The sequence below is a fragment of the Stigmatopora nigra genome, chromosome 19 (genome assembly GCF_051989575.1).
Source record: "Stigmatopora nigra isolate UIUO_SnigA chromosome 19, RoL_Snig_1.1, whole genome shotgun sequence".
Taxonomy (NCBI): Eukaryota; Metazoa; Chordata; class Actinopteri; order Syngnathiformes; family Syngnathidae; genus Stigmatopora; species Stigmatopora nigra.
In genome coordinates this window covers 8,414,965-8,430,648 of record NC_135526.1, presented here as the reverse complement: position 1 = coordinate 8,430,648, position 15,684 = coordinate 8,414,965, and the positions used below count along the sequence as shown (strand labels likewise).

Below are 15,684 nucleotides of genomic sequence, written 5' to 3'. Positions count from 1 at the left end.
CTGTGTTTATTAAAATTAATATTATACGTTAAAATAATGTGTTTGTTTTTAAATGATTTTTAAGGCGGGTGAGTGGCTAGCATGTCGGCCTCAAAGCTCCGGGGTCCTAAGTTCAAATCTTGGTCAGTCCGGCTGTGTGGAGTTTGCAGGTACTCCCCAGGCCTTTGTGGGTTAGTGATAAAGATTATCGATGTTGTTTTAACTTTAACATTGTTGTATAGACTTGTATTGCATTGCAAGTTTCGAAATATTATCACTCGTAGTCTATGGCCAGGGGTTGGGTACCTATGGCTCGGGAGCCATATGTGGTTCTTTTGACAGTCGCAAATCGAGGTCAAATATGGAAACACCTGGTGAAAGTACTGTGGCATTGAAAATCATATACATTTTTTTTAATTTAGAGCATGCATACTCTCACTGATACTCTTTGATTAGCAAGTGTAGCAATGTTGTCAAAATAATTCAGAGACTTTTGGTCTTTACAAGTGACAAAATGACCAAAAATGCACAGCAATTTATTTTTAAATTCGGAGCATGGCTCTCAAGGAATAACATTTGAAAATATGAATTGTTTATGGCTCTCTCTGTCAAAAAGGGTCCCGACCCCTGCCATACAGGGATCATGATAAAGTGTGGTAAACGCTGAACTTTTCTGTAAAAGGGGTATTTTCTTAATGTCTACTTATTTCTATTAAACATGATGATTTGTGGTAAAATTGTGTTTATCCAACGTATTATATCAATTCAATTGCAAGGCAAAATATTGCCACTCCTTGAGACGTTTTTGGATGACAGTACAGACGAGATCCCGCAGCATTGCTGCTTTTATTGTGGAAAACCGTCAACGGATGTCTAGCTGGAATGACGTCAACTTGATGGGGGTGCCTGTAGACTGGGCTGCAGCCTCAGTCAGACAGGTGGAGGCGAGCAGACGTCGCTACGCGGCTGACGTTGCACCCGCGGTCGGTTGCATTGGGGATTCGAACCGGGCTGGACTGCAGAGGACGCCGTTCGGAATCCTCTTGCCGCCCGGTGGCCAGACTCCGGCTCGGTTCTCCATCATAATCCCCACCGCGCACATGCTTGAAGCCTTGAGCGAGGGGGACGCAACGCGGGGAGCGAAACGAGGAGGAGGAGGCATGTAGTTGCGAGGACTTCACATGGTCAGCTCGGCTCTTCGACATCGCCAGTGTTTTTCGGTCCAGCCATGGAGAACCCAGGCGCCGATCTGCAGAATGATGAAGACGTGCACAGAAGCGGCTACCTCCGCAAGCATAAATCCATGCACCGGCGCTTCTTCGTGCTTCGGGCGGCCTCGGAGCGTGGTCCCGCTCGCTTGGAGTATTACGAGAATGAGAAGAAATTCCGCAGCAAATCTCCCGTGCCTAAGAAAGTACTGAACCTGGAGACATGCTTCAACATCAACAAGCGGGCCGATTCCAAGAACAAGCACCTGATCGTGCTCTACACCCGCAGTGAGAGCTTCGCCATCGCCGCGGACAGCGAGGAGATCCAAAACGAGTGGTACCAAGCCATGCTGGACCTCCAATGCAATTGTAAGATGTTAAAAAAAACAATAACAACAACAAAAGTGCAATATCTGCTCTCTCTGTGTGTCCGCGTCGGGCCCATCCAGCCTCGGGCTGTTTTTTGCTCCCCATCTGCCCGCATGGGCATTGGCGGATGCACTCAATGGCATTGCCCGTCTAAAATTCATATTTAGCGCTCCATCCGCCAATGAAATAAATGCACCAAAATTGCTATCTAAATGAAGAAAGCCGTGTGTTTTGAGGGTGTGGGGGTCGAGTGTTGTTGGTGCAAACACATGCAACCGTCTGGAATAGAACACGATGCGCCTTGAGTGTAGTAATAGAGCAAATGAGGCGCAGCCGTATTTTTGCATGGCGCAGAGGGCATATAGCAACCATCCGCGGGATGCATCATATAGCGCTAGCCTATCGCGGAGCGCTCCGGCTTGTGTTGTTGTTTTTCTGCACGAGCCCGAGAAACCGCCCGCCCGTCCGCTTCTAATAACCTACATTTGTGCACGAGGCGACATCACCGAGCATCCTTGCTCTGCACATGTTTTAAAAGGGGGAAAAGGTAGAATGGGCCTGTTTCTATGCGGGTCTCCTCGTGTTGTTTACGTTTATGCAAGACGAACAGCACCATCAGTACCACGCCGCGACCCCCCTTCCCCCTCCCCACCAATGGGCTTTCCCAGCTCTGCACCATGCGTAAATGCTGGGAAGTGACTGGTAAATGGGAAGAAGCCATTTTTTCTTCAAGTAATGTCTGAGACTTTTATGGCGTGAGATGGTTTAATCCGACATTTTCATTTTCTTGGATTTGTGGGGTATTTTATGTTGCTTGGAATTAATACGATGGCTATCGCGGTTCCTTTGCACATGTTTAAATAGTGGGAGGAAAGTAGTGACTCTTTGGTGGATGAAAAAGCAAGGGGGCAAGAATAATTGGACAGTTTGTTTTATATTTTTGAAAAGATTTTCACCATATCGTTTATTTACATGGAGCTTGCATATTATATATATATATATATATATATATATATATATATATATATATATATATATATATATATATATATATATATATATATATATATATATATATATATATATATATATATATATATATATATATATATATATATATATATATATATATATATATATATATATATATATATATATATATATATATATATATATATATATATATATATATATATATATATATATATATATATATATATATATATATATATATATATATATATATATATATATATATATATATATATATATATATATATATATATATATATATATATATATATATATATATATATATATATATACATACATATGCACATGTATGTGTATATGCATATAGAGAGATAGAGAGGAGAAGGAAATATGTTGGCATCAGTTCAGAATTTTTTTCATCTAATGTGTACCATGTTATGTAATCATAGACAAATAATGTGGTCATGAGTGACTGATTATTTTTATTTGTGTTTGACTTTTTGTTTGATAACCTTTGAGCAATATTTATAAGGGAACACATTGTATATCCTTAGAGCACATTATTTGGATAATGTATTTTTAGTGTTATTTATATTTATTCCCATCCATCTTTTTAGTGGGATCCCTCATCCATGTCCTTTCTGTTCATTTCAGGTAAATCGCCTGATGACTACGGAAGTAGTGGCGAGTGTAGCTCTCCGTCTCCGATTCCATCTTTTAAGGAAGTGTGGCAGGTTAAAGTTTGGCCAAAAGGCCTTGGACATGCCAGGAATTTAGTAGGCATCTACCGCCTGTGCCTAACTGACAAGACAGTCAACTTTGTCAAAATCAATTCTGATGTGGCTGCCGTGGTGCTGCAGTTGATGAATGTTCGCAGGTGTGGCCATTCAGAAAACTTTTTCTTCATTGAAGTGGGCCGTTCAGCCATAACCGGGCCGGGGGAGTTTTGGATGCAAGTGGATGATTCTGTGGTGGCTCAGAATATGCACGAGACCTTGCTTGAGGCCATGAAAGCTCTTAGCGAGGAGTTCCGTCAGCGCAGTAAATCCCAGTCTGTGGGGACGTCGTGCGGTGGTGGAACTGCTTCAAACCCCATCAGCGTTCCAAGTCGCCGTCATCATCCCAATCTTCCACCCAGCCAGGTGGGCTTCACTAGGCGGGCTCGCACAGAGACCCCAGGCGGGAGCAGTACCAGCACCTCGCCGACGTCACGCCACGGGTTCCCGCGGGCCCGGACGGCTAGCATTGGCGCCAGGTCTGAGGAGAGCGGGGTGAGCACTAGGTCAACATGGGCCAGCTCCAGCCCGAGTCTCAACGGATCCTGCTCAACCACACCAACGCTGAGGCCCAAACCCACTAGGGCCCCCACTCCGGCAAAGATTACCCTTAGCCTCGCTCGCTACACGCCAAACCCTGCTCCATCTCCTGCTCCGAGCCTGTCCTCCAGTTCTGGACACGGCTCCGAGTGTGGCCTTGTGGGCGCGGCAGCAGGAGGTATGACAGTGTGCTCCTACTCCCGCGTATCTCAGAGAGTTTCTGTTTCAGGTTCACCCAGCGATTACGGCTCCTCGGACGAATACGGCTCCAGTCCCAGCGAACACTCGCTGCTCGTGCCAAGTATGGCTCCCCACCACGGGCACGGTGAAGGAACCTCGAGCTACATAGTCATGGGTCAGCGAGAGGGGCTTCTCGGTTCCCATCATCGCTCCAAAGGCAGGCGTATTCTTCGGCGCTCATCCAGTCGAGATTCTGAGGCGGAACGGAGACTATTGAGTAAAAGAGCTTCTCTGCCTTTGGCCACCCACGAACGACTGGTCCTGCATCGGAAAGATGACGACGAGAACAATGAAGAATATGCCATCATGTCACAGAATGTGAACAGGGTAGTCTCTGATAGCGTGACCATGGGGTGCGACCGACGCGATGGGGGAGGGGACAACTGTAAAAGATTTGACAAAAGAAGAGAAGCAAACACAAGAGCTCCATCAGATAGCGGGTACATGTCTATGCTACCTGGAGTCACATCTCCAGCGGGAGACGATGAATACATGGCCATGACGCCAAACAACAGCGTGTCCCCGCCTCAGCACATGCGGCAGCCTAGCTCAGAGGGCTACATGGTCATGTCCCCTAATAGTAGTACCGGCACAGAATTGCATGGAATGGGTATGTGGGATAATAGGGTGAGCTCGGAGAACCGGGCTTCCAACGACTACATGAACGTCTCGCCCGTTAGTAGCCGCTCTGCCTGTAGCACGCCACCTTCACACCCTGAACAGCACCAACTACAACCAAAAATGTTTAATTCTTATTTTTCTCTGCCCCGAGCGTATCAGCATACTCTTTACAGCCGCTTTGAGGAGGACTTAAACAAAGGGGATTGCAAAAAAGACAGTGCTGGAGTCGTTGGAGGAGCAGGTTTCAACAAGAGAAGCAAAACAGGAGCAGTGCCCACAGGAGGTTTCCAACTCTCAATGTCCTCCTCTTCCTTTTCCTCAAGCTCAGCCAGCAGTGAAAGCCTGGAGGACAAGACTGTCTCTGCAGGGAAAGGGTTAAGTTTGTACAAGAATGCTGGAACATGCACCATAGATGGCCGTCCCCTACCCAAACGTGGATCGAGCTCCAAGAGCCCGAAGCAACAAAGGAGGGCTCGGCCACTTAGTGTGTCTTCAGACATTGCTAAAGCGAACACCTTGCCTCGGGTCAAGGAGAATCTACCCCCAATGGTGGCTCACAATGTTGGTGAGTATGTCAGTATTGTCTTTAAGGAAGACAATAGTTACAGTGGCAGAAGACATGCAGTGACAGATAGAGCGCAAGACATAATTCACGGAACTCTCCGACCCTCAAACCAGCCTCTCCTCTCCACTGACAGTGTTGTTAACCTTCCTCGTAGCTTCTCTGCACCCTTGTCTACATCTTCTGAGTATGTCAGCATGGAACTAGGGAAGTGCTCAACTCCCCTAAGGTCAACATTCAACCCCCCACAGAGTCCACTGGCTGTCTCCCCTGTTGTCCGGCGGGAACATGGCGCATCATCTCCCCTGGGAACAGATGAAAACTCAGTGTATCGATCCAAAGGAAAGACAGCAGCAGACACCCTTAATTCATTCATTGACAACAACATTTCAGATCCCAGCCTTTCAGCAAGACCTGCCACCCACTCAGGTCCTCCTGTCTCTGTGGAAGAGGAGGCGGGCCTGGGGTTTTCTCCAGTCACGACCTTCCTGTCACCCGAACATGGCAGCAGACTTGTCCGGAGCAACAGTCTGGGTCGACGGGGTCATCATTCAGAGCCCTTTACCTCCCCTCCCTCTGTGCCTCAACACCTATCCTCCACCACTAGCACCTTCCTAGAGGGGGGCCAGCCGCCGGGCCACCGGCACACTTCGGACACTTTGCTATGGGAAAGCAGTCAGGCAGCCAGTTTGTCCGAGACGCCACCTCCACAAGCTTCTGCTGAACAAGGCCTTAACTATATCGACCTTGACTTGGCCATTAAGGAGAGCCCTCAAGCGGGAGCTGAGCGTTCCTCTGCTGCCTACACCATGGGTGCAGGTGCTATGGGCGCTGTTGCTGGCTCTAGCCTAAATACGTATGCCAGTATTGACTTCTATAAGTCAGAGGAACGGAGAGCGCACCAAATCGGGAGGAAAGATGATCGAGGTAAGGTGCTTACTCATTGACACAAGAATTTTGTTTATTGAGTTGATTGAGGAACAACTTTGTCTATGAATTATGTCCCATTCTCACATTGACAATATCGGATTTCAGTTTAAATTGACCTCAAAATACTTCGATAAAATATTTTTTTTTTTTTAAAGTGCGGTACTTACCATTGCTGCTTAGAGGTGGATGGGGGAATTAGGCTTTCCAATGGTTCATGGTTTACACACAGCACTCAACACATCAAAATTGCAACATGAATAGCATAAATACAACCCAATGTATGATTCCTGTCCTCATTTTTAGGTTTCGTGACTGGAAGGTTTTTTTTTTTCCCTTTACTATCGGGGAAATAAGGTCTGTGTGAACGCTACTTTGCATTTGTGGCGTTTTAACATGACGCTTTATATTTTGGTCTTAACGCAGCCTATCATTACTGAGGTGTCAATCACTATCTCTCCCCGTTCTCTGTTCTTTTTGAGATGTTAAGCTTGGTTTCCATGGTAATTTCTATTCCTTTGTCTGAACCTAAAAGACCAATTTTATGTATTTGGGTTCACAATGTGAAAAATCGAGGGCGAAAAGGGTAAAGATACTCTCAGCCCACAAACACAGACAAGCAGTATGCAATAGCTAAACAGAAAATATTGGGCTAGGGGTTTAATAGTGGACAAAGCATGGACTTCATACAGTTAAAACATTTCAGGATGATGGCGTTATAACCTGAAGACTCCCTGCACAAGGCCTCCCCCTAAAAGAATTGCCTATGGGCTCCACAAAAGCACTATTTTTGTCCAAAGGAAACTTCCCTAGACATTCGATTATGTTGAGTGAGTTGAGGGTGGTCTGATGTTGGTTAGTCTGTCTGATTCAGGAAAAAGACATATATACTGTATAGTAGATAGATCGATAGATAAAAATGCTTAAACGTTTCAAAATTAGTATGATTCTCGATAGACATTTAGACCAATCCTGAAAAATAATTCTTCATGTTTGCCTGGAAAGTTGGAAAGACGTTGATCCGTTGGAGTGGTGATCACTTGTAACTATGCCCAATGCTATCGGTTGCAAGTAAAACTTGGGTTTTACCGCACACAGTCAGGCGTGTATATTAGCATGCTAAGGCTTATAAACTGTGGGTTGTCTGCAAGGTTTCTCATTATGACAAGTGGGAGTTGAGTGAGAGCGTCACAAATTGATGTGTCTGCTGCTGGTAATGAACCTTTTAGTTAAATGGTGATAGGCAAGAAGAGAACACCAGGAAGGTATTTGTCCGTGCATGTGGGCGAGTTGTCCACCGCACGAGTTCACATGGCAACCTTCAAGTCTCACATCCTGCTGTGCATGGTTCAAAGTCATATAATGGTTAAGTGTAGTTTTGATGGATTGTCTAGTGTACTCAAGCGCATTAGAAATCTGTGGTTGTCTTACGCCAAGAAATGCTAAATATAATAAAGTCTAGGCACGATTTCAAGCATTTTTAATTACTACACTCTTGTTTAGTTTTGCTAAGTTTATTATTGTGGTTATGGTTTATAATTGCTTTAAAAGGCTGTCTCAGTGACAAGAGTAAAAGGTGAAAAGGCAAAATCATTTCATGGGAAAAACAATGATTCAAAAACTTGGAATTAAAGTAACAGTAAACAGTCATTTTGTTGCTTATTTTTGTCTAACATGAACCGGGCGTCTTTTGGTTTCTAGGGCATCAACTTTTGGGTAGGTAAAGTCTTTTAGAGCACATTTTTTCCCATAATATTAGCAGATTTAAGTAATATTTGGAGAAAAGTCATAAAATTATGCAGTTAAAAACATGACATTACTTATTTTTGCATCACTCGAACCGGAAGTTGTTTAAGGTACGCAGACATCAACTTTTGTGTAAAAAAAAAAAAATCGATTTTGGAATAATTTTGGAGGTTTATGTGATTCCTGCTGATAAAACTTACTACTGTTAATATATGTATAGTTTAAAATAAAAGATTTTTAGATGGTGCGTTCCCTTGAGATGTTTTCAATGCAAAAAGTGTGCCGCAGCTCAAAAAAGGTTGGGAAACACTGGTCTAAAATGCACCTAAATCGCCACCGGATAACCTTAATTATATTTGAAAGATTTCAATGAACTGTCTTTCTTTCAGCCAAAACAAAGCATAGTAACTTTGTAAATGGAGAATTATACGGATGGTCTATTTTGACATTGTAGTGTTCACAGGGTTATTTGATAGCCAAAGAAACACATTTCCTCTCTATAAAAACCCAGAACATAAAATATTCATTAAGAACATAGAATTTGTGCATCTAATTTATTCATTCACTTTACATTTGCATAATTGATTTATCCAATACATGCGTGATCAGAGTGTAATAATTGCCCCTTTATTGCGAGGACGGGTTTATGCATTTTACATGAATAGCGATGAAAACTGTTTTAATATTCTGTCAATAGCTTCTATAGATTATTCCACCGAGACTCGTGCGGATGTGCAGCTTCTTGTCGATGGTACATGCATATATTCAGACTACACAATAAGCATTCAATTCCTCACATAATGCTGTTAATAATTATTTATCAATGACTTCCACGTGAAATGTTTCATGAACATCGCAAATAAATGCAGTTGTTTCCTTCCTTCTGGGGTTTTAATTCATCTTTGAGAGTGGGAGTCGGATCAATTAATGGTACAATATTTTGCAGAATTCTGGTAGATGTGCAGCTTGCTTTGGAGCAGACGTGACTGAATCCTTCTCACGTTGATTTAATTTACTTACAATATAATCAGTCACCTTTTATACAGCTTAATGACACACTGGAATAGAAGATTATTAACCTTCAACAGACTTGTTTTGGTGTTTAAAAAGAGCCAAGGACTGTAATGACTTTACATTGCTAAATATAAGCAAAATTCATTTTTTTCTTTTAACTTTTGATTAGTCTGGATGCAGAACCTGGATATTTGGACCCAAAAGCTCTCAAGTTTTTTCCGATATTCCAGAAAGGTGACTCATGACGGACTCCCAATTGCCTCAATCAGCAGTTTTAGGATTTCCCCATGTATAGATATTTTTTTTACTTCTGATCCTTTAGTGATGTGTCTTTCCGATACTGATATGATACTGATCAGACTTCTATGATTTCAGACTATTAAAAGTAACTAGTAACTAGTTGTTTTAGTTCATAAATGACCATTAGGGCAAAAACAAGCAACATGCTCGTAACATAACAAACCAATTTAAATAAACTTGGATTACGATGCAGACATACTCAAAAACAAGTTTAGTCTAACCTTACACTAAACTTAATTCTAATTTAGTTTTAATTTTTTATGCTTTTCTTCTGGCTCTATTTGCCTTCACCCTGAATTTTAAATGCAACCTATCCAGGGTTGTTTGCTTTTTGTCTTCCCTTCAAAATATTCCCGAAACGATGCACACAAATGTCTTCACAATAGGATAACGCACGACCACTTGCTAACTTGGTGATTGTGGCTTACATGCTACCAAATATAATGTAATTTATATGTACTGTATGTTGTTTTGAGTGAGGGTGTTTGGGTAGATGTTGGACAGTTCAGTAACATGTATCAGCTATTTAGTCTCCAAACGTACAATTTTGCGCACACTTGCAGTTCATGTTTTAAAAGTTTGACACACGGTTGTTACCTGTCAAACTAAATCATTTATTTTCTCTCGATTATTACAAAGGTATTGCGTTCATAATGCGATATGCGGAAACTAGAGAAAACCCAATATAATCCACATAGGATTAAACTCATTATACCACCAAACTCAGTTTATACAATTATTACTTCTAATGTAATTAAGATAAAGCCATGCATTAATTTCAGAAAACATTTATTTTCCTGTTAAAAATTACTCATAATAGTAGAAATGATGGAATTTTGTGGGGGAAGAGGGGGACTGCAAACCAAGTGCGTTTTTCACTTAATGTAGTAGTTAATTGTTCTTCGGGAAGTAGTACTCCTCTCGTATTAGCGAACGAGCTCGGCCATTCGCACTGGCTAACGGGGGAAAAAAAACACTGAAAAAAATGCAACGCTCCGCCCAGTACTCAAAGAGATATTACACGAGGGAGTTGCAACCAGAAAGACAGTGCCCATGATGTTCTTATGAGCAGCCTCTCGCATCAGCTGTATGTTCATATTTCAAAATTTGTCTCGTATCTCAAATTCCTCGTATGTCGAGGCACTCGCATGTCAAGGTATTCCTGTATGTTAAATATAGAAATCCTAAATATAATTCAAACTGAATAGCTTCAATAAAACTTGGAAGAAAATAATTATATTGCTGATGATAACATACTTAACTCAGCTCATTTGTTTTAGACAAAACAAAACAAACAACATGAAATCTATCCCGAGAGAATAAAAAGAAAATAAAAATAACTATGAAATTTGGTCTTCTATTAAACTTTCCATGCCATCATTTTCCTCTTAGGAGAAGGAAACAAAACTAAAAAAAAGTGGTCAGCCGAGTCAAGCTGATGTATGAGCGCTTTTATCCCCAAGTGTCCCCTGAAGTACAAACTCTTTGCTTTACGAGGCTATTCTTTAATAAAGAGAGGGTCGTCCAGTCTCTGTGGATCACTATGAGGCACAGTCATAGCCACTGTGAGCTGATTATTGCAATGCTCAGATCTTTTCTGCATGCAATTGCATAATGTGAACCTGCACACCACTCTGCACGGGGGCCCTTATCATTAAAATCATTCAAGAAAGATACCGCACGTCATGTGATGTTTACGAAAGCTGCCACTGAGTAAATGTTTTAAAGAACTTCATGACCTGATGGACCTAACCTACTGTTATGATAAATACAACCTGAGTAATAATCAATAAAGCATGCCATTTGATGTTTTTTCAATAATTGCGTCTCAAATTCCTAAATGTTTTTCATTGTTTTCTTCCAGATTGTTGATTTGTACTCAAGTCTACGATGGAAAACAACGTGACATCTATTGCCACAACACAACTGTTCAAGAGTCCAAAATGCTGGAACTCTCAAAAAAAAAACCTCATTCCTCATTCGTCCGCCATGTTCTGACAATTCAACATGTGCCAAAACACACCCATGTACACAAACACACACACACACACACACACACAAACACACCAGGTAAGGAAATGTTAATAAGCTTTGCTCTGATGATAGAAAGTCAACCGGATGAAGGGTGATGGCTGATTATTTAAGTTTACAGGTCGGCTTTATATCCATTTGACATCATCAAAGCACTATGACAATCGGGCAAAGCCATAAAGTCGGTTAAAAATGCCCCACGTTATGTTGGATTGCCTACGTGATTGACACCATTGTGATTGGTAGCTAAGTCAATGTCATGAAATGTGACCATTCAAAGGCACATAATGTCATCCCTGTAGTTTATGGAGTTCTATTGTAGCCTTCAGTCCTAATAGGCTTTGTTTTTGTCTTATGTGTCGCACCATTTTTTGTTCGTTTTCTGAAAAATGTCATACAAAAATGATGGAAATATGGCTTAACCAGTTATGTTCTTTGTCTATCTAAAAACATACAAATTGCATTATAGCCATAAGGCTTCTTCAGAACTTTTCGTTAGCTGTAAAATAATAATAATATTTTTTTAATTCAACTTTTTGAAAAAGAAAAAACAACAAAATGCAAAAGTTTTATGACAATTCACTTCCAAGTTGCCCTAATTATCTTTTATTTTCTAAGATGAGAAAAACTGAATAATTTCGAAGAAAAACTATAAATGAAGAGGCAATATTGAGCTATAAGTCAATATTTCTGCCCGTAGTGGAACCCTGAGAGTATGTTACCATAGACATTAAAACAATAAAACATCTCACTACTACTAATTTTATGTGTAATATTGTACTCATCAAAATCCATAGTGTTATTAGAAGTACACGTGGGTATTCTACCAAAGTACTGCGCTTCAACATAAACATTACAACCCATTGGGAAACATGTTTGTGTTTTGATTTAAGAAATTGATACTTAACATTAATATCAGTACAGCAAAAATATGCAGTATAGAGCCCACTTTTTTATGTTCCCGTGAATCATTTGCAAGATGAAAATTCATAAGACTAGTTGCCCATTTCAAATGACATCACGTCTGCAATATATGCGCACACACAGAAAAACAAACTATAAAGTTAAGGATTTCAAATTTGAATTAAACTCTCTTTTGAGTAACTCCTGTGGTTTAAAGAGAACACCATCATTTCAATCCACAACGCAGGTTTTCCACCTGAGGTTCATTAAATATTTTAAGTGATTAAATACATATATCATCAGGATTCCTGACTCAAGAACCTCTAATAGGATGCATTTATTCTTATTTGCAATGGCTTTTTGTGCAGCGATACATCCTTGTGCATACCGATTGGCCAATCAAAAATAATGTTGGTCAACCTGTCCTAAGTATACACTCAGTACCTCAGACAAACTGAATCGGTACAAAAGTTGCCTTCACTCCATTACACCATCTGTAAATGTGGTACAAAAAATGAAACAAGAAGACATATTTTCTGTTTTAGCATTTTGTTTATTTAACTAACATGTACTGCTATTCTATAAAGGAGTGTGTACAATGTTTATCAAATACTTTTTAAACATTTTATAACAATGTATATTGTTCATTCTACAATATACAAAAGAACAGCATTTACGACACAGCAGTTTTTCTTTGTTTTTTTTAAAATCATCTACATACTAGTTTACACAAATATAATGTGACACATGTCATTCAAAAATATACAGCATACATACAGTATTTTTGGTTAATGATATTTAGCCTAGATGTCTATATACGCTTTTATAAAGTGCCTCTTTTTTGATTGTAGCTGTTTTACACAATCTTTCAATGGGTAGTGACAATACAAAAAAAAAACGAGTGGAGAAACATATTGGTATCAGCAAATAATTTTTAAAATTGCCTTACTGTTTATCTAAAAACATGATTATTTTTTTTAGGGTGCCTAACAGTTAAGCCACTATGTAAGCATCCCTTGCTCTTGTTTGACTTTGTCAAGTTGAGGTTTAGCCCAAAACTCACCACATGGGCCACTGTTTCATCCTAAAAAAATATCACTGGACAACATGTGGATTCTAAATTGTATACGTTTTAATCTTGAATCCTTTTTTTCTAATGACTTTGTGCAACGTTTTTACCCGACAGCTATCTCGCTCTTGTATATAAAATAGTAACAAAGCAGACTCATATCAGGCTGCAAATGAAATGTATGTATTGGTTTAGGCTTGTAGTGTATCTTGAACCTCAAAGCAAACATGAGAGAAAGTTATTTGAACTCTTCAGAGCAGCTAAGTGCTTACCTGGGCTAGTACACTATGAACACGCTTGTGTGTGTGTGTGTTGTTTTTCTATATTTGGATGTGGATTATATCCCCCCCAAATGGTGTGAATAGTGCTCTTTTCTGCCTTTACCCAAATCTCAAGACCTGATGTGTTCCTCTCACAAGGCACTCTTTGTATTATTTCTATTGGTTATGCTGCTGTAAGATTGCTAACCTGTAACAAAAAAAAAAGAAAAACATAAAAAAAAAAGAAAATACAGTCAGTCAATCTTAAAATCTGATTTAAAAAGAAGAATTATTTTGTTGAAGTGCTACGGGGCCAAAATGTGTTTTTTATTTTTCAATGAAGCATTTTTAAGAGTGATTTTATAATGTTCATGTGAGTTTATGACAGGTTGCATACAGTACCCAGAACCACTGAAGGCTGGTTTTGTCCAGTTGAAGCTTATATTAAACACAATGTACAATAAATCAAGAAGGACTATATCTATGTTTAAAAAAAAGAACAATGTCAGTACATAATGATGCTGTGATATGACCAAATTCAGAGTTTTTCTGGGTGCGTGTATACAGGGTATAAAGGATGTATTTTTCACACCGGTAGCTTTTCCCACATTTAGAATCATATTTACGATGCATTAATGATGTTGAGAGGGTTGAGACATGAGGAAAAATGCATTAGCTATTGTTGAAATCCTGTTAGATTTAGGGTTATAAATTAAAAAAACAAGACAAAATAAATTAAAAGAACAAAACTTGGATCTTTTTTTAAATGAAGGTCAGTTTAACAGTGTAAAATTACTATTTTAGATTCAAATTTTTTTCCACAATCGTAAAAATTTAACCCGGTGTACGCAGACTATTTTTTTTAATCCGCTGCATACATTTACGCAAACTCCGACAAAACTGAAATATCTTAGTGTTTATTTTTACTTTATCTCCATATATTTTGAGAAAAAATGCTACTAATGGAATCAATCACCTGTTTACTGCCAATCATTTGCACTTCTGAATGAAAAAATACCGTATTTTACGGATTATAAATCGCAGTTTTTTCTCATAGTTTGGCCCAGGGTGCGATTTATGTGTGAAATTATGAACACATTATTATATTATTTTACATTATTTTCAAATAGTGAAATATGCGACTGAAAACTAATAAAAATTAAACTGATAGACTTCTTAGCATGTTCTTTATACTTGAGTTATCTGAATAACTCTTAATATGTAACGTCGTTACTAACTTTATCAGGCATGTTAGTCATGTAACGTTAGTATACCGTACACTTATTCAGCCTGTTGTTCTCCATTGTATTTTTATTTTAAACGGCCTTTTAAAGTAACCTGTATGTTTTTGTTGTTGGATTTTATCAAATACCCCCAAAAATGCGATTTATACTCCAGTGCAACTAATATATGTTTTTTTTCCCTTCTTAATTATGCATTTTTTTGGCTGGTGCGGTTTATACTCAGGTGCGATTTATAGTCCAGAAAATACGGTAACCACCAACAACTTGTAATTGAACTAAACAGGTGACCTGGTCGAAGCAGTCCTTTATAATCTTTTTGTTATTCCTTCAATGGTTCTTTTCTAATTAGGGATTATGGAGTCATTCTGACTATACCTCATAATCTCAAAAGACTGCAGACAAAACAGTTGGTAGTTAAACCCCTGACGGTCTAAGAGCACAACAGGTGATCAAATCGAAGCAAAATATCAGTAAAAGCTCTGAAACGACTACTACTTGGTGAACTCTAAGTGTGGGAAATGATGCCGTATGTCCAATCAAGATGCCATCTGTAATTACAAAGGGAAGAGCATTTTATGTATTTTAAAGTTATTGATACTACTTTGATAATGATGTACAAAGATTCAATACAAACTATGTAAAATACCACATGTACAGAGAAATTCAATGATGGGTCGGAAATGGGTGGGAAGTTTGGGTGAGTGAGGTTCATTCAATTCTTTGACCAGTTCTTTCCAAACAGAATCTTGATGATACTTGTCTGTGATGTAGACAACATCAATGTTTTTTTTTCTATATATAAAAAGGCAAAGAGAAGAAAAATCACATTTGTCAGTCTTTTATTGATTGTGTATCAAAGTCCAAATTGCAACATTTTCATTACATGTGACTTGACTTTCATG

At 39.5% G+C, this 15,684-nt stretch overlaps 1 protein-coding gene across 1 annotated transcript; it reads left to right on the top strand.

The window, feature by feature from the left end:
- Window positions 1-892: 892 nt before the first annotated feature.
- Window positions 893-13,827, top strand: LOC144212334 (insulin receptor substrate 1-B). Its single transcript, XM_077740115.1, has 3 exons — window positions 893-1,556; window positions 3,204-6,215; window positions 11,140-13,827. Exons 1-3 carry the CDS (start codon window positions 1,208-1,210, stop codon window positions 11,145-11,147), a joined length of 3,369 nt encoding a protein of 1,122 aa, XP_077596241.1. The 5' UTR covers window positions 893-1,207; the 3' UTR covers window positions 11,148-13,827.
- The last annotated feature ends 1,857 nt before the right edge of the window (window positions 13,828-15,684 follow it).

Excerpts from the sequence above, each read along its gene's own strand:
- LOC144212334 (XM_077740115.1), top strand. The coding sequence starts at position 1,208 with ATGGAGAACCCAGGCGCCGATCTGCAGAATGATGAAGACGTGCACAGA. Across the intron at positions 1,557-3,203 it reads GCTGGACCTCCAATGCAATT|GTAAATCGCCTGATGACTAC; the intron begins GTAAGATGTTAA and ends TGTTCATTTCAG.